We start from the raw sequence: 19,528 nt of genomic DNA, 5'->3' as shown, positions 1-19,528 counted from the left end.
CTTTTACATTTCCCAAATGTCAATTCTTTTACATGTTTCAAGCTGTGACAACCAACAACTTCCAAAATTGTTAAATTCTAAAAGGTATTGCAAATGACCTTAGATTTGGGCCTACTTGTGGGGAGTTCTCCTTCCACTAATGCATCGACTTCTGCATTTTCTCAAGCCTCAAAGCACTTAAATTTGGAAAGGTGGCATCTGTTTAGAAATTATATTTTCTTTTCACAAAAGAATAAGATTACAATCTGAGTATATATATAAGTTGTGAGGCTAACAAAATCACAACAACTTTCTAACTAAGAGAAAACTAATCATAGCAAACTAACAGTTTTCCTTAGCCTCTAGGTATTATCCTTAGAAGATGAATTTACAATACTGTCCTTAATATCCCTCCTCAAACGAAACTGGAGAACTCGAAGTGGAAGTTTGTCTCGGAGGAATAGAAATCTGGTCTTGGACAGAGATTTGGTACATATATCAGCCACTTGGTCTTGTGTGCAGATGAAGTGAAGAGAGACTTGTTGTGCCAAGACCTTTTCACGGATATAGTGATAATCAATCTCTACATGTTTTGTCCGAGCATGAAAAACAAGATTCTTAGCAAGAGACATAGCAGAGACATTGTCACACCAAAGTTGGGGAGAGCAAGGTAAACAATACCCAATATCAGTAAGCAGTTTACAAATCCAAGTGATTTCAGAGGCAGTGTTGGCAAGGGATCGATATTCTGCCTCTGTTGAGGAACGAACAATAGTTAGTTGCTTTTTAGCACTCCAACTGATAAGTGAGTTTCCCAGATAGATGCAATAACCTCCAGTAGATCACCTATCTAACGAACAACCTGCCCAGTCAGCATCTGAGAAGGCCGTGAGAGAGGGAGGAGAGGAGGATTTGGTAAACCAGAGTCCAAGATCAATAGTGCCCTTAAGATACCTGAGTATGTGCTTTACAGCTTGAAAGTGAGACACTCTTGGAGTATGCATGAACTGACATACAAGATTGACAGCAAAACTGAGGTCTGGTCTTGTCCAGGTTAGGTATTGAAGAGCACCAACCAAGGATCGATACTCGGTAACATTCTCAAGAGGAGGAGAGTTATGATCAAGTTTGGAGGTACTAAGTGGTGTGCTGCAGGGTTTGGCATTAACCATTTTTGCTTTAGTTAGCAAATCCAGGATGTATTTGGTTTGAGATAAGAAAATACCATTAGAATAACGCTTGACCTCAATTCCAAGAAAATAGTGTAAAGCTCCAAGATCCTTGATGGGAAACATAGTGCTGAGTTGGTGAATCACATCTTGACAAGCAATAGATGAAGGACCAGTAACCAGAATATCGTCCACATAGACGAGGATGAATATCAATGAAGGGTCATTTTTGACAAATAGAGAGTGGTCACTTTGAGAACCAACAAACCCAAAAGGATGAAGGGCAGCATGCAGTTTATCGTACCAGGCTCGAGGAGCTTGTTTCAGGCCATATAAGGATTTATGGAGCTAGCATACATGATTTGGTTTGGTGAGATCTGCAAATCCGGGAGGTTGCTACATAAAAATCGATTCAGAGAGATTACCATGCAAGAAGGTGTTGCTGACATCAAGTTCGTGCAAGAACCAGTCAAATTGAGCAGCTAAAGTGAGTAGAAGGCGAATTGTCACTGGTTTAGCCATAGGGCTAAATGTCTCAGTGTAGTCGAGACCTTCCTATTGATGAAAGCCCTTGGCAACAAGCCGGGCCTTATATCGATCAATAGATCCATCATGTTTTCGTTTGATCCGAAAAACCCGTTTGCAGTCTACAATGTTTTGAGATGGATGTGGGGGAACAAGAGACTAGGTGCGGGTGTTTAATAAAACATTAAATTCCTCCTGCATTGCATTGTGCCAATTTTGATGTTTGGATGCTTAGGGATAGGTTGTGGGAATATAATCTGGTAACAAATGAGAGGGAAGAAGATGTTTGGTGGCAGTGAGAGCTCTAGGCCTGTATATACCAGACTTTGAGCGGGTTTGCATAGGATGAGTGTTTAGTGGTGATGGGGAAGAAGCATTGGGTAGTGAATCTGGTGAAGATACAGGTTGAGAAACAGGTTGATGTGAAGAAGAGGACTCGGCAAATATTGCAGGTTGAGGTGATATTGGAGGAATTAAGATAAAATTTAAAGAAGATGGTATATGAGAGGATAAGATGGTAGATGGAGGTTGGGAAGAGATAGGAGAATGAATGAGGTTATGGAATGGAAAAGTGGTCTCATCAAATAACACGTGTCGAGAGATGTAAATTCTCCCTGTGACAGGATCAAGGCATTTGTACCCCTTATGGTTGAGACTATAGCCCAGGAAAACACAATGCTTGCTCTTAGCATCCAGCTTGGAAGAGATATAAGGCTTCAACCATGGGAAGCATAAGCAGCCAAAGACTTTCAATGTGTTGTAACTAGGTACCTTCTGGAAAAGTGGCTCCCAAGGTGAAGGTCGAGATATAGTAGGCAACCTATTGATGAGATAGATTGTAGTTGCAAAAGCTTCAACCCAATATAGATGAGGAACTTTAGAAGCTGCCAAAAGAGTCCCTGCAGTTTCCACAAGATGTCTATGCCAAGACAACTGATGTTGAATACCATGCTTTGCCAAGAAATCAGAGAATATATTGCTCATGAATTCACCACCAGAATCAGATCTCAAGGCAATAATTTTTGTGCACAGAACATTTTCAACCAAAGACTTATATTGCATGAAAGATAGTACATCAGATTTGTATCTTAGAGGGTAGAACCAACAATATCTGGTAAAGTCATCCAAAAATATGACATAGTACCTGAAACCATCCTTAGAAGCGATAGGTGAGGGTCCCTAAACATCTGTATGAATGAGTTATAGTGGTTTATTTGTAGTACTAATGGTGGATACAAATGGTAACCTAGAACATTTGCTTAATGCACAAGATGAGCAAAATGAGGTACTGTTATTTTGTAGCATAGAAATACAAGATGTAGAAGCTAGCTTATTTAGAATGTTAACTGAAGGATGGCCCAACCTTCCATGCCATAGAGTCCTGGAAGCTTTTGGAGCAGCAGTGAGGGCTATATGCTTGTCATTAGTAGGAGAATGTTGATAAAATTGGTAGAAACCATGTTGAACAGGACCTTTAAAACACATCCTTCCCGAAGAAAGATCATTCACAGTGAAGTGAAAGGGATAAAGATGCATGGAGACTTGATTATCAATTAAAAATTGATTGGCAGATAGTAGATTATGTTTCAGAGTAGGCACATATAACACATTTTTTAGTGCAAAAATACTAGGTGAAGTAGTAAGAAGAGAAGAGCCAGAGTGAGTGATGGGCAAACCTTTGCCATCACCAATGTACACTTGTTCAGGGCTTGTGTAAGCTTCAGGATTCTGGAGTGTGGTATAGTTGTTGGTCATGTGGGAGGTGGCACCTGAGTCGACAATCCATGTAGGAGAAGGATTGGAAGTTCTAGCATCCAAAGCAGATTGATATGACTTGTTATTATAGTGAGGATCCATGCGATGAGGATAGTCGCAAGCTTCATGGTTAGATTGACGACATATTTAACAATTGAGTTTCTTGTTGAATGAAAAATTAGGTTGAGCTCCACGATTTGACCGCTAATTGTTACCTCGATTAAACTGATTGAACCTCTAATTATTAGATTGCCTGAAATTGCCACGATTATTATGGTTACTCCGACTAAAATTGCGATCCAGTCCACAACTTTGATTGTTGGAAGATGATGAAGACTGAGCAACATAGCCTTCAGAGATAGAATTGACAGGCAAAGGTAGAAGACCAGTGGAGGTGTGGTAAACCTGAAAGGAAGACACAGGTGCACTTTGCTTGCGATTGGTCAGTTGAATCTCTTTGCTGAGAAGCAAACCATGTAACTCATCAATGGTTGTGGAGCTGAGACGAAATTGAATAACATCCACAAATGAGTCAAACTCAGGGTGTAAGCCATGAAGAATCAAATAGATTAATTAAGAATCTTCAACTGGAGCACCAGCACTGGCAAGAGCATCTGCGATTTCATCAGTGCGTTGAAGATATTGTGCAACAGTGAGATCGCCTTTAGTAAGACTTCGAAGTTGAGATCGGAGTTCGTGGATGTGAGAATGTGAGGTAGCGGCAAGACATAACTCCAATTTGGCCCATAGTTCTCGAGTCGAGGAAACTCCAACAGTGTAGGGAATTAGGGATTCAGAGAGAGTTGAGTTGATCCAGATGAGGATGTTTTGATCGTTCTCGTACCAGGCAACATACGCCGGATTGAGATTGCGAGTGTCGGAGGAATCAATGAGAAATTGAGGCAGCGCCACCATAAATCTATCAATTAGCCCTGTGAGATTGTATCGACGAAAAATGGGAGTGAAGAGAGCATTCTATGTCAGGTAATTGGTAGTGGTGAGCTTAATCGGAACCATAGATCCGATGTTTTGGATCGTAATGGAAGAATTAGGGTTTAAAGATGCAGTCGGTGGAAATGTTTGAGAATCTGATGCTGAGGAGGGAGATGTCGCCATGATTAGAGATACAGATAGCAGAGGGAAAGACGATTAAGAATGAAGATACTCAAGATCAGAGACGATCAAGATCGAGATCGAAGAGAGTCGATCGGCAAGAAGATACAGAGAAAGGCAGAGAAACGAGAAGATTTGGGATCGAAAAAAAAAAGGTCGTGAGACTTAGGTGGGTGATACCATGTTTGGAAATTATATTTTCTTTTCACAAAAGAATAAGATTACAATCTGAGTATATATATATATATATATATATATATATATATATATAAGTTGTGAGGCTAACAAAATCATAACAACTTTCTAACTAAGAGAAAACTAATCATAGCAAATTAACAGTTTTCCTTAGCCTATAAGTATTATCCCTAGAAGATGAATTTACAATATGCCTAATACCTCGAAGGAAAGTTACTTGCTTTTTAGAATATGAACCATATAACTTAATCAATTTGACATTGCAAAAGAGCCACACCAATGGGCAACTTCTACCTTCCTAGCTTGGGAAATGAGTCCTGAAACATTACAAGCCAATGTGGGGATGTTTACAACAAACATGGCAAAAAATATTGGGTTTTCAATAACTTTTATTCATTTGAGCAGAAATAAATGATCTATTTCGCTTGATAAATTTCAGTAGAAGTACTCTTATTAGGGTGTAAATATGTGGATACTCCTATGGTAGAAAAACATCACTTGGGTATTTACCCAAATTAGGTTCCTATTGATAGAGGTAGATATCAAAGACTTGTGGGGAGGTTAATTTATTTATCTCATCGTCCTAATATTGCATATGTTGTGTGTTGTAAGTTAGTTTATGCACTCGTCTAGTGAAGATCATATAGCTGCGGTGGTACGAATTTTGGCATATCTGAAGTCTGCACCCAATAAAGAAATACTTCATGAAAAATGTAACAACCCGTCTCGGGATTTACGGAAGAAAAAGACTATTTTTGTATTTTCACTAAGTTTGGGGATACTTTTCTTTTTAAAATTGTTTTTGGGTCTTAAATGGTGTGCCCAAGGGGCCCACCCCCTGATTCTGTCCCCTCGAGCCTCTCATCTCTTTCTTCTCTCTCAGTTCTCTCTTCTCTCATTTCCCCTGACCTCTCTCCCTCACCCATTCTCTTTGTCTTTCTTTCCCTCCCTCCAAGCAGATCACACCCACACACACACACACACCAACAAACCCTCATCTCCCTTATCATCAAACACCACAACAACAACAAAACATCACCATCATCACCACGTTAGCTCTCTCTCTCTTCGTCTTTGTGGAGCACAAAGAAACTCCGGCGAGTTCCTTGTCCTTCCATTTTGGGTAAGCCTCAAAACACTCCAAATGCTTCTCTCTTTATCCCTATAATTCTTTTCTAACCCCGTGGTTGTGTTTTGGACGTCAAACCACGAAGAAACCACCTCGGAGACATTTCCCCAGTTTTCCCGACGAGCACCACTCCTTTCAAGGAAATTTCCAGCCAAACCATGGTGAGTTGGCCGGTATGCAAAGTATCAATCTCTTTGTCACGTCGAGTACTACAACTTTCCTTTTTGTTTCACCCAATTTCGTTGAGTATTGAATAAGTTATACTCATTTGAATCTTAACCAGTTTCCGGCGGACACCCATGGCTTCCAGGTTGTTTTTCGACCAACTTCGGCCACGATGATGGAAACCAAGGGTATATTTCGATTCCTTACCTTCGGGGCTTCAATTTGGTATATTGAATGACATGTTTTGGTTGAGTTTTGAGCTCCATCAGAGCTTGGAAATCCTCCAGCCGAAATCCGGCCTTTTCCTTCCTTGGAATCCGGTGACCCACCAAACCCAAGGCCTTTGGGCCTTTCCTGCCGAGCCCAATCCAAACCCATTTCCTTTTTATTTTAATTTAGTTAAATTGTTTTAAATCAAATAGGGCCATTTGGGCCATTTTCTGTTAAGGGCTTGAGCCCGATCACTCTAAACCTTTTCAAAACAGGCCTTCGGGCCTTGGGAAAACTAGGGCCTTCGGTCCGTTAACCCTAAACCCTTCTAAGCCCAAACCTTTAAACCCTAAACCCTTTGTGACCCAGCCCAATCCTTTTTAAAACCCAAACCCAAGTCCAAACCCTTTAGGCCCAACCCGGATCCAACCCTAAGCCCAAACCCGGTTGACCTGGTTTGACCCGTTGACCTGGACCGCTGACCGTTGACCGCGTTGACTTTACTTTGACCGGTCAATGGTCACCGTTGACTTTTGGGTTAACTTTTCAGGTTTTCGTCCAAGACCCTCCTAGGCTAATTTCGACATCCTGAACCCGATTCCGATGTCCGTTTTCCCAAATTCAGTCGTTTGAGTAAAGTTTGACTAAATGTACCATTTATGTGCTTAGGGGCGATTATCTGTGGCTTTTCCTTCTTCGCTAGATGGCGTTGCTTTTCGACGGCGAAGTACTGTGAGTGGACCCCTTTTAAAAATGCATGTTTTGATAGTAGAAATGCATACATGAAAAGCATGATTTGATGATTATGTTTTATGAAACGTTTTACGAGATAACATGCTTACTGAGGCTAGTTTGAATTATTACTATTTTTCCTATAACCCATGTTCTTATAGAATATCTGATGGATGACGATATGATATTTAGAACATGTTTAGAACACCTCTTTATAGTATAGATGATGGATGACTTTATACTATGAAGTTCATTTTCAATATATGTATGTTCACTGGTTTTGTACTTACCTAGTGGTCCTTTCCGCTACGGGACGTAAGGATAGATTCCGATCCGTCCCGAGCGACAGTTCGGTGTTGGCATAGGGCCTGGAGTGTGTTTCCTCTGGCTATTTAGCACAGGGACGGGGAGCCAGCATGGGGCCTAAAGTGTATTTTCCTCTGACTGTTTGCTCAAAGACGGGGAGCCGGCATAGGGCCTGAAGAGTTATCGGACATTCACTAGTGATTATTATATATACAAGTTTTGATTTGAGACATTGCACGACATGCTAGGTTTCAGAAAACCTGGGGGTTAGTATGTTGATAACTGTTTTAGTGTATATATATATATATATATATATATATATATCAACTTGGTCCACTCATATTTGTTTTGTGCCCCCTTCAGGACTTAGAATCGAGGCGTACAATCCCGACATCAAGGCACTTACGCATCGGCATCTTCGAGACCTCTTGGTGTAGGATCCATTCTTTTATTCATTCAATTTTATATTATTTCTTTTAGTGTTCTAGTTAGTTGTATGCTCTGAACACGTTCCTTAAATACATATTAATTATTCTTTTATATTAAACCTCATATACCCCTTGTTTTCAGCATTTGCACTCAATAAATGGCTCTCGTCACCCTCGGGTGTCGGCCAGCACGTGCCTATCCCGGTATTCGGGGAATATCGGGACCGAGGCGTGTCAGAAAAACGTTTGCGAAATTATGGCATACCTGAAGTCTGCATCCAGTCTAGGCTACCATACAAGCCCTTAAGGTTCACATGACAATGGAATAACGTTTGCGAAATTATTTCTTAAGGTTCAAGTGGTGATGATTGCTAAAGTTAACATGATTGTGAAATTGTTTTAGAATACTTTTAAATTGATTAAAACATTCTTTCACATAAGAGGCGAGTCAGGTGACAAATATTTGGTAGGGCCAACCAATACATACGAGTTTTATCTCTATTAGAAAGACAGTACACATGCGTGATAAGTAATTTGAAAACAAACACGTTTGGCTTAGCCAAGAAAAGAAGAAAACCTTAATTGTGGAAGAGCCTTCCAGGATAGGTGGACGTCTCCCAACATGCAATCCACTATTGAATTTTGTGGCTTAATTCTATTCGGGCCTTCGGTTTTGTCTTAAAGCCCATATTGTTTTGGTCTTTTAGCTACTTATGTGAAGGCCCATGTGATGGCTAGGGTTTAATTAGGCTAGGGTTGTAAGACGAGGTATGTCAAATCTCGTGGAACATCTCGAAGAGCCTCCCATGTTGTTCATAGAGGATCTCATTCCTGATTACTATTTGTTGTTCTGAGCTTTCAACTCCTCGACCTTAGCTTGAAGAGCAACTTTTTTTCTTTCCTTCAGTCACTGCCTCACGCTAGACACGAGAGAGGTGTCGTTCTGGGTGTTATGGCTTCCTTGGCTCCCCATGCTGGAGAGGGGTACCTGATCAAAGAAGAGCGTCCAAACAATGGATACTAGCTTGACAAAGCCGATGAGAGTAGGAATAAGTGTTGTTTCCCACAAACGACGCCAAATCTTGATGCACAAAATTGGAGATACTTTGGAACAAAGTAAAGTGTCAAGTTTATGACCTTTGCACGATTACTCTGGTTATCTAAGTTGGGCTACGTCCGCGAAGGTAGATGATTTTTCAATAATAATATAGAGTTTACATGACACAATGGTCTAAGCATAATCATCATTAGCAAGTTCTAATGACAAGTTTAAGTATTATAATGGCATTAGGGATTAATTCTATGTAGGGAAATGATCTTCTTTTATAGTTGAGGAGTCTTCGGCTTTTGTGCACAGTCGATGTGGGGCTCTAGGAGCTTTATTCCGACGTTGACATATGTCGTGCTGTGATTAGAATCTTCATAGCTTCCGTCCACGACCATCACCCCCCATTATCAATATCTGCATCACCATCTCGATGGTCATTAGAATCTTCATAGCTTCCGTCATCAGAAATATCATCACCATCTACCGTAAACATCATCATTAGATTCATTACCATCACCAAGACCACCATCTGCATCAACTTCATTGTCGTCGTCGTCGTCCTTGCGACACCAATAATAATCTCGTACTACCTCCTCTGTTATCTGCACTCCTAGTTCTGGGGAACTCTTCCACTCAAGGCAGTTAATCTTCAACTCAGGGCATTTGTATATATGTACGGTTTTCAAGGATCGGAATTTGACAATGCAATTTCCAGAGAAGAAATCTTGCAGACGTGGTAGAGAGTAAAGTTTCAAACTTTGCAACTGGCTAAAACAAATCTCACCATCATTTTCTGCATCATCTGCATCTGATGTCGTTGCCCCTATTCCTCTCATTCTTTTACAATGCCCAACCGTCATTTCTCTTAGCCGCTTTAAAGTTTTGGCTATAGTGTAAGTTGTTAAATATTTCAATCTATGACAACCAACTACTTCCAAAGTTGTTAAATTCTTGAAGGGAATAACAGATAACACCGGATCCTTCAATGCAGCACAAACAACCACATGTAGAACTTTCAAGCTTGGAAAAACTGGGTCTGCCCTTGGGAAATTCTCGTTGTGTAGATGCATCAACTTCCGCATTTCCTTAAGCTTCAAAACACTTAAATGTGGGAAGGTCACAGCTGGATGTACACTATTCTCAAATAAAGAAACTTTCTGGTCGGAGTACTCAAACACCAACGATTTTAGTTTCCTAAACAGCTGTGATGAGGATGGACCACACCATATCTCCATGTCTCCGCCTAAGGTCATGTTTTCCAAGTTGGGGAATGATACATCCTGCAATATTACCAGCGCAAGAATGATAAACGACAAAAATAACGACAGAAGGAGATTTTTTCTATGAACTAGCTTGAAAAGCTAACTCTCGTTTAAGAAAATTGTGTAATGTATTTTTACCTTGTCAATTAAGAACAGAGAGTGTTTAATTGGAGTGTAAAGACCTCCAAACTTATGCTTCTGGAAACTTGAAATTTCAGAGGCAAAAATATCCAATTTACCACATTCCTGCATATCCACTTGTTCGAGTAGCGGCCATTCGGAAGCATGCATTCCTAGATAGAAGCTCCTAAGTTGGGCTAGACAGATAAATTCAATATTTGTTGATTTTGGAAACACAAACTTGGGCATCATTTCTAGTCCCTCTTCCTTGGAAATTATTTCCTTTACTCCAGAACAAAACTTCACTTTTAGCTCCCGTAGTTGCTGAAGACCTCTAGCCACTGAGCATGGAAAAATATATTTCAAACTCTTACAGTCATCTATAAATACCGAATCTAGATTTTCACAACCAGACATTTTCAACTGAGTCGTAGAGGTGTAAGGTGTTTCTTCGATCTCAAAAACCACCTCTAAACAACTGCACGAACTTATCAATAAACTTCCTAAAGCATTCAATCTTCCTGCAATGCTAGGTGTAAAGATGCTTATTAGACTATGGCATTCGATAACTTCAACATCTCTAAGTTTGTAGAAAGAGTCTGGATCAAGTTGGTTGCGCCACACTGTAGTCAAAGTAGATAGCCCAAAGATGGACAATATCTCCAACTTTGGAAACCCTACCTGTATTCGAATTACAAAATTGTTAAATTATTAGACATAAGAATAATGATCAATAAAAGAGAAACAATAGTATAATAATTTTACCTTGTCGTCAAAAAGAAAGTATAGTTCTTCAGTCTCAAGTTTAGGTTCAAAGACAAATCCTTTCAGTTCTGTACAATTCTTTAATTTCAAACTCTCCAAAGATGGAAACTGGACATTACAGCTTACTGAACAGAATCTAGAGAGTTTTGGAAGATCTCTTAGCTTCATATGTTGTAGCTTACAAAACATGCCATCCGGTTTTTCTTCACCATATTCTTCTATTGAAACTATCTCTTCCATTGATTCGCATCCGGTTATCTCTAGTTTTTTAAGTTGTATAAGATTCCTAGCCATGGGAGACGATAACACAAAAGTTAAACCAGTACATTGATCCACCACCAAGCTTGTTAAGTTCGGCAACACAACCTGCAGTATTTGTACATTCGATTTTTAAGAGAAGAGAATTCACATTAATTGTTATTATCTAGTCAAATGGTATCTTTAGATGAAAAAATTATACCAACATATATTTCTTGATACGTACTAGATAAAACTGAACCACTTCAAATGATCAAATATATGTAAATTTAGCCAGACAAAATCTAGAAGTTCTATGGTGGTTGTTTCATTTTAATTTGTAAATTATATCGCTCAAATAAATAAATAAAAGAAGTAATGATATGTGTAAATTCACCAACGAAAATTGAGTAATACATTGAAAATTGAGTGATACACCAAAGAAGTAATGATATGGCATAAATGGGAAAGAACGACACCAAAGGCATACCTCCTCAGTAATGATATGTGTAAATTGGGCATTGTTTTTCACATGGAGATGCTTGAGTTGTTGAAAATCTTCACTACCTGAGTGGTACACAACATTATCAGCTCCCTCCGACCCATCCAAGTACAAATCTTCACATGACATCTTCAACAACATTTCTAGACCGTGGTCCAATTCACAGCCAGTTGGGAGGTGGAGCTTCAATGTATTGAGGGTTTCATCCACATCGTCCCATTTTGGCGCAGTGCCGATTAATATTTCGTATCTTTTTAACTTGTCTGTGAACAAGTCTGTCGGAATACTGCTAGCATCTGGAACATGTACGCTTAATGCAGCTAAACGAGGCAAGTCCTTCAGTTCCAAAAGGCTAGCATTACTTCTTTCTCCGGTGATTCCTTCTGGCACCCATCCGTTGAAGCTGTTTTTCATTCTCAAGTCTTCTAGACTTTTCAAACTTGATATAACATTAGGTGAAATCATTTTGAGCTCAGAGCACCAGCTTAAATCCAGCAGTCGAAGACGAGTCAATTTCCCTATTTCTTTCGGTAACTCTTTAAGCTTGGAATATCTAAAGCTGAGAATTTCTAGTTGCGATAGCTGTCCAACTAGAGTTATGTCTCCCACCACGCATTGATCCAAACACAATGTACGAAGATTTTCTAGGAGCAGAAGAGATGGAGGTAACGACCAAATATGCACATTGGTGAAATCCATAACTTTAAGCTTTCTCATCTCCTCGAAAAAGTTACCTGGGATTTCAAGCAAGTCACCATCATATTGCAAATGAAAAAACTCCAGTTGTTGGCATTTCAAAACTTCAGGAAGCCTAGGGATGTTTTTGCAAGGCAAAGAGATCATTTTGCAATTTTCCAAAAAATCCTTATTGTTTGGCCATTCCTTCAACTCATCTCCATATGTTCTTAATAAGGCATGTTGGCCTTTGGATGCAATCGAGATGGCAACATTGTGTACCATATCATGCATTGTGAATGATGTATTATCCTCAGATTCGAGTAACAGACAAGAATCTTTAAGCTCTTCAATCCGCGAGTGCAATGCATATTGTGCGTGCTCCACTGAGTCAATGTTATTAAACAAACCCAAACCAATTGTATATTTCAACAAGTTTGTCAAAGTAGCGTAGGCTCCCCCAAGACGTGCCAACATTCCACATATCAAGAATAGGGGCTTAAGCTTTTGATCATCCAATTGATTGTAACTCCACTCTAAAGCCGAGTATGCTTCGTGTTCGGCTGAGTGTTCGTTGTCAAACACTTTTAGGCATCTCAAGGCATCCCTCCATACTGGTAAAGTACTTCTATTTCTTAAAGAGCTTGCGACTGTGACAACCAAAACTGGCAAACCTCCGCATTTTTTGGCTACTTCAGTTGCCACAGTTTGTATATTGGGATTTTTAACAACACCACCTGCCTTCATCTCAAATAAACGCCAAGCTTCTTCCTCGTTTAAAACTTTAAGCAGAAAGTCTTTTTGCAACCGCTTCTCTGAGGATAGCAATTTTCGAGCTCTGGATGTCAACAGTATTCCACAAGTCGGCAGACAAGGAAGTCCTACACTCTGCAAGTCAATGCTTTCCCAAATGTTGTCTAAAATTACAAGAACTTTCTTGGCTTTTATCATGTTACATAGACGAAGTGCTCTTTCTGACATAGTTTCGCTTTCATAAACTTCCATACCTAACTTTCTGGCAATTTCTTTTTGAATTCCTTCAAGGTTCGGATTTTGCACACTTCTTACCATAACCGCATCAGTAAATAACTTTTCTTTTAGAGCTTGCCTAAGGACTTGTTCAACCAATGTGGTCTTCCCCACGCCTCCAATACCATACACCAAAATCAGGTCGGTATTAGGAATTCTCAGTTCATCCATGATTTCCTTTACAGTTGAAGTCCTCGAATCAAATACCTCATACAGTTTGTCAGATACCATGGATACCTCTTGTGGGCGGACATTGTACGAAATGATAGCGAAATCTCTTTTTGCGTAGAGCTCAACAACCGCCTGCTCCAACTTTGTTGATCTCCTGCCTAGCTTGTAACGGAGCACCGGGTTTGGACAAACCCCACGGAGACAGCTCATCTTTGCTTGCGTATCAGGCTTGCATAATTCCTTCGCCTTCTCGGTGATCTCAACCACGCTTTTCCGCCAGTTCAGGACGTCAGTGTGGATTTTTTCACCTATTTCTTCAACTCGAACAACCTCGCGCTCTAGCCGCTCTCTAGCGGCACTTAATTCGTTCACTTGAGTCTGTAGACTCTCGAGGTTTCTTTTGCAGTGAAGTAGGTAACCCACTTGGCGTATAGCTGGTTCAAGTGCATACTCGGCAACTTTTCCAACAATTTGATTAACAATCTCCATGCCTGCTGATGAATACAAATTAAATTAGAAAAAAGGAGCTCAAGAAATACTTTGCTTTTCTAATTGACTTATGAGTAATCTTTCAACAACTTATAAATAAACACAGTACATTTCAAAACGTACTATGAAAAACGGAAAATTCTATTCCACTTCTTGAAAAAGATTACTTTTTGAATAAAACATTGTCTAAGATTAGAAACTAACTCTAGTTTTTTGGTATTTAATTGTAATTTTTGAATATTAATTATGTTTTAATAAAGTGGGGCCCAGTAACACAATTGGTTTTTATCTCTATTAGAGAAATGATACAAGTTATGGTAAAATTATGTGATAAGAGTAGCGTTTTTGTTTTCAAAAAGTTCAAAGCAATGGTTGAACTACAACGTGGACTAAAAATAAAAAAGCTTAGAAGTGGTAGAGGTGGCAAATATACCTCAATTGAGTTCAAGGAGTTATGTGAGGATATAGGACTACAGAAACAACTAACTGTTGCTTACTCATCATAGCAAAATGGTATTACAGAGAGGAAAAATTAGACAGCGATTGAAATGGCAAAATCCATGTTGCTTGAAAAGAAGATGCCACATTCATTTTGGAGTGAGGCAGTTAAAACAGTAGTCTATCTTCTCAACAGATGTCCAATAAAGACACTTGATAAAATGAATCCTTTTGAAGCATTTAGTGGTAGGAAACTTGGTGTGAAGCATCCAAGGGTGTTCTATTTGTTATGCACAGATGCCAACACAATTGAGACACAAACTTGAAGACAACACCACGAAATGCATCTATGTGGGATATAGGAGTTAAGAGAAAGGGTATAGATTTTTCAATCTTGAAACTTACAAGGTGATTATTTTGAAGGATGTCATATTTAATAAAGAAGCTGTTAGGAATTGGGATAAAAAGATTGAAGATATCATCTTAGTACCACTTAGACTTGACGAAGTGGAATGTGAAACACAAACTGAGAGTGAAATTGTGTCTGAAATTTAGTCTCCCCAACGTTTAAGTTCAACACTAGAGGACCTAGAAGTGCAAGACTCTCCCTTAGGATCAACTTCATTAAGAATGAGGAGGTTGAGTGAGATTTATGCAACCTGCAACTATCGTATAGTGGAACCTGAAAGCTTTGAAGAAGTTGAGAATGACCAATCTTGGCAGAAGGCAATGAGTGATGGAATTGTATGATTGAGAAAAACTCAACTTCGTAACTTGTGAATAGACCAAGGGACAAACTAGTGATAGGTGTGAAATGCGTCTAAAAGACCAAATTGAATCTAGATGGCTTCGTACAAAAGAACAATGTAAGACTAGTTGCCAAGGGTTATTTCCAACAACCTGGAATGAATTTCAATGAAACCTTTGCTCTAATGGCAAGGTTGGACACTATTAGGACTTTAATTGCTTTGGCCACACATAATTCAGCTTTTCTCAAGAGCATATTGGAATAAGGTTTTATGGTTCCAAATAAAGATGAGAAGGTGTTCAAATTAAGGTAGGCACTGTATGGACTGAAGTAAGCACCAAGGTCTTGGTGCAGTGAAATTGACTACTACTTCAACAAGAGAGGTTTCAGAAAAAGTTCAAGTGAGGCAACAATTTATACAAAGACGGGAAAAGGCTCAGAAAAGCTAATTGTGTTTATCTATATCGATGATGCGGTGTTCATTGGAAGCAATGAAGCTATGATTTCTGAACTCATAGAGGATTTGATGAAGCATTACGAAATGACTAATTTGGGATTTCTTCATCATTTTCTGGGAATTGGAGTGATTCCAGAATCCAGTAGTATTTTCATACATCAGCAAAAATATGCACAGACCTTACTTGAGAAATTTGGAAGGAAATGATGCAAGTCAGTTGCTACCCCATTGATTACAAATGAAAAAGTGTAAAAATGATGGAACTGAAGTTATCGATGAGAATTTGTACAAGAAAATTGTTGGCAGTCTACTCTATTTGACAGCAACAAAAGTTGATATCATGTTTGTAGCAAACCTACTATCAAGATTTATGCATAGTATAACAAAGATTCACATGGAAATTGCAAAAAGGGTCCTCAGATACATCTCATGAACCTTGGATTTTGGACTCAGGTATACAAAGTGAAAATGCAGATCTAACTGGCTTTTGTAATAGTGACTGGGGTGGAAGTGAGGATGATATAAGAAGTACCTCATATTATGTCTTTACATTTGGATATGGGATATTTTCTTAGGCTTCAGTCAAGCAACAAAGTTTTGCACTGTCCATCGCAGAAGCTGAGTATGCGAGTGCTGCTGAAGCAACATTTCGAGCTATATGGCTAAGATTTGTTCTGAAGGATTTTCGGGAAATGCAATTGGATGCCACACCGTTCATGTGTGACAACAACTATGCAATAACCAAGACTAAAAACCATGTGTTCCATCAGAAGACTAAACACATTAAAAGAAAATTCATTTCATCATAGGGGCATTGCTGGAAAACACAATTGAGTTGTTGTATTGCAAGTTTGAAGATCAGACTGCAGATATTTTCAACAAAACTCTGCCTAAAAACAGATTTGTTTATCTGAGATGACTGCTTGGAGTCAAAGCATAATCCATTTAGAAGGGAATGTTGGAGCTAAATGAAATTTGGTTTTGATCCTACAACTTGGAACACAAGAAATTTGTTTGTGTTTGTTTGCTTGAATTCCATTAGGCTAGTGTTATGTAGCTGCTAGTGTTACTTTGTTGTTAGTGAACTAGGTGTGGACTTGGTTTCATTAGACGAGTGTATGCACCAAATTAGTTTTTTAGATTGAAGGGCTCAGAGTAATTGTCTTTGTTTGATAGTGAAGGAGAAGAGATAAAATTGTATGAAGGATGCTGAGCTGCTACTATTAGCTCAAGCATTTCATCTCTAAAATTCTCTGATTTGTTCTTCATTCTTTTTCAAGATTTCTTCACTTATGTGCACTAAACTATTGCAGATTTAACATAAACACAATACATAATCAATACACTGACTGAAAAGTACAAGCTTGCATGGCACCAGATTTGGAAGCAAACCAAATGCCATAAATGAGATCCAAGATTCCAACTCAAATCAAATATGGTTATAATTAAAGAACGTACCCTTAGCTCTATTGGTTATCTATGAAGTGAGTTGATCTTCAATATTTACGTTCCTTGGAGCACCAATGCAAATCGGTCGTTCTGTAAATTAAGAATAAGCTAATGAAGTAAGAAGGGGGAGTACGTAATAATTTCTTTCTTTCTTGCCAAGTTCTTCTGGATACAATTGCAATTTGCTAACCAAAAGCAAAAACAACTAAGAAATCTAAAAGCACTAAGTTTTATATTCTTCTTCTAATTTAACAACATGTGTACTCTAAAACTAGGTTATCAAATGGGCCCTAAACTGCATGTAAAATTGTGTACTTCACTAAGGTCAATTAAAAAAAGATGCAGGTCACAAATTAGGATGGCCTATAAAGTTATGCCCGTGCGTTGTCGGGAGATTAAAAATTGTAAGAGATATCGTGTTTCGAAGATACAAAGAGTTTGCCAAATTAGGCAAAAATATTTTGCTTCAACGCTAAAAGCTTTTGTCCAATATTTGTTGATTGTTAAGGAAGCATCCTAGGAAAGGAAATAAAAATATTGAAACACATGAAGCAAATTTATATGACAATAGAATTATACCACAAAGAAAAAAAAATGATAGAATAGGGTTACCTAGTTTTTTTTTTTTTTTTTTTGTTTTAATTGTTGTTATTGTTGTGTGGATTGGAGTCGGATTTTGTACCAATTGGAGAGGACGGTTTTTCAGCAATTCAGCAGGACTTCACCACTACCAACATTCTTAGCTAGATAGTGAACGTTGTATGAGGCACCATTATTATCTACAAACATGGAATTTGAAAAGATATAATTGTTAATTCAAGCTTGAACCAACTTTTGCCTATATACAATGAAAAAAGAACAAATCATAATTTCAACTCACTCTCTCATCAGAATGTACAAGATAATCTGAATTAAAAAAATTAACCCAAAAAAAATATTAAAATTTTGATATTTATAAATCTAAAAATCGCAAAACTCCCAAATTTAAACAAAACAAACTTCACAGATGTGTGTTTTTTATGTTATAATCTTAAGTAAAATAGACTTACATACAGTTGTTGTAAAACAACACTTGTATAACACCTATACCAAAATTTACTCACATTCTTAGTTATAAGTTATTGATTTGGTGAAAGTTGATGACTCATTTAATGTATTGATACATTCGTAGTTTTTTAATCAATTTTTACATACAATGAATAATATGGGTTGTATATTTACACTCATTCTTTCCAAAATTTCTATTCTCAGATTTTTATTTATTTTAATTCATAAGAAAATAATTTTTTTTTTAAAAGAAAAAAAAAGGCAGAGAATGCAGTAATTAACATATTCACTAGGCTAGGAAAACTAAAGTCAAATAAGTTACTCAATGCATCAACAAATATAGCTGGTGAGTCTGCTTGACTATGGGTATGAGAGGCTGAAATGTTTCTATGAGTCTTTTCGGTTTCCAAAATGAATGAATAACTGTGACTTGTCACCAATTGTCCTTTAAAAAAAAAAAAATTATCCATGAGTTCCAAAAAAATTGAAACTTGTAGTAATGCCAAAAAGCATATCTGATGAAAGGAATGATAAACGATAAATTTTTTTTTTTTTTTTTTTTTTTTTTTTTTTTAGAAATATCTTCAATTTTTATACTATTATATACTTCAGTCCCAAATGGCACATGAAGTTACAAAAAGAAGGAAAAGGATCTCCTCTGGATCTATTACGTGGAGATCCTAAGAATCTTTACATTTTAACCGTTTATCGTTTATCATGTGATCAGAAATCATTTAACTTTTATCATTTTAAATTAAACACAAATAATATTTAACGAAAATTGGCCACCCAATACATATTGAACGACTGAGATGTGAGGATCTCTATGATCACCGCATAATGAATCCGAAGGGATCCTTTTCCCAAAAAGAATAGAAAGAAGGAGAAAATGTGAAATTCCCAGATTAGTGTTACACTACAACACTAGCAATCACATGATATGTCATATCACAAACAATCCCATGATATATCATAAATTCATAATATCATGAGGGCATAGACACATACAATTATCAAGAAGAACATAAAACCATTAACACACTTGTCCACCGCCTTGACCCCTTTGCTTTTGGGTGAGTTTGGGTGGTGTTTGGAGGTGATACGGTGGTGGTTCTCGGTTTTGCCGAGAGGGAGAAGGAGAGTTGCAGAGGGGGACAGATGGTATGAGAGAGAGTGACCGTTGAGAGATGGGGGAGTCTGAGTGTAATGAGAGAGTAAATGACGCATGGGAGAGAGGGAGAGAGGAATTGGTGGGAGTGCAATGATGAGTCAAATGGATTGGATGGGTGATAGAAACGGAATTGGATTCTCTTTATGAGCACAAGCTCAGGAGCATGCTGATCAAGAGTATCGTTGGATTTTGATTTAACGGTTATAATTATTAT

General features: G+C 38.2%; 1 protein-coding gene across 1 annotated transcript; it reads right to left on the bottom strand.

The window, feature by feature from the left end:
- Positions 1-9,161: 9,161 nt before the first annotated feature.
- LOC125475463 (probable disease resistance protein At4g27220) lies at positions 9,162-17,701 on the bottom strand. The gene is made up of 3 exons (XM_048580197.1): positions 17,106-17,701; positions 11,818-14,006; positions 9,162-9,839 (listed from the first exon to the last, which is right to left on the bottom strand). The coding sequence occupies exons 2-3, from the start codon at positions 14,002-14,004 to the stop codon at positions 9,228-9,230; spliced, it is 2,799 nt and encodes a 932-aa protein (XP_048436154.1). The 5' UTR covers positions 14,005-14,006; positions 17,106-17,701; the 3' UTR covers positions 9,162-9,227.
- Between the last annotated feature and the right edge of the window lie 1,827 nt (positions 17,702-19,528).

The sequence above is a fragment of a genome, unplaced genomic scaffold (genome assembly GCF_019419815.1).
Source record: "Pyrus x bretschneideri cultivar Hongxiangsu unplaced genomic scaffold, Pyrus_bretschneideri_v1 Contig15, whole genome shotgun sequence".
Taxonomy (NCBI): Eukaryota; Viridiplantae; Streptophyta; class Magnoliopsida; order Rosales; family Rosaceae; genus Pyrus; species Pyrus x bretschneideri.
Note: the sequence above shows the minus strand (reverse complement) of the source record. Positions and strands in the feature narration are given on the sequence as shown.

Bases quoted from the DNA above. Each gene is read 5' to 3' on its own strand.
- LOC125475463 (XM_048580197.1), bottom strand. From the start codon at position 14,004: ATGGAGATTGTTAATCAAATTGTTGGAAAAGTTGCCGAGTATGCACTT. The intron at 9,840-11,817 runs CTCCCAACTGGC...TTGAAGCTTAAG, and splicing joins TCAATACATTGAAGCTCCAC to GAAATGCGGAAGTTGATGCA.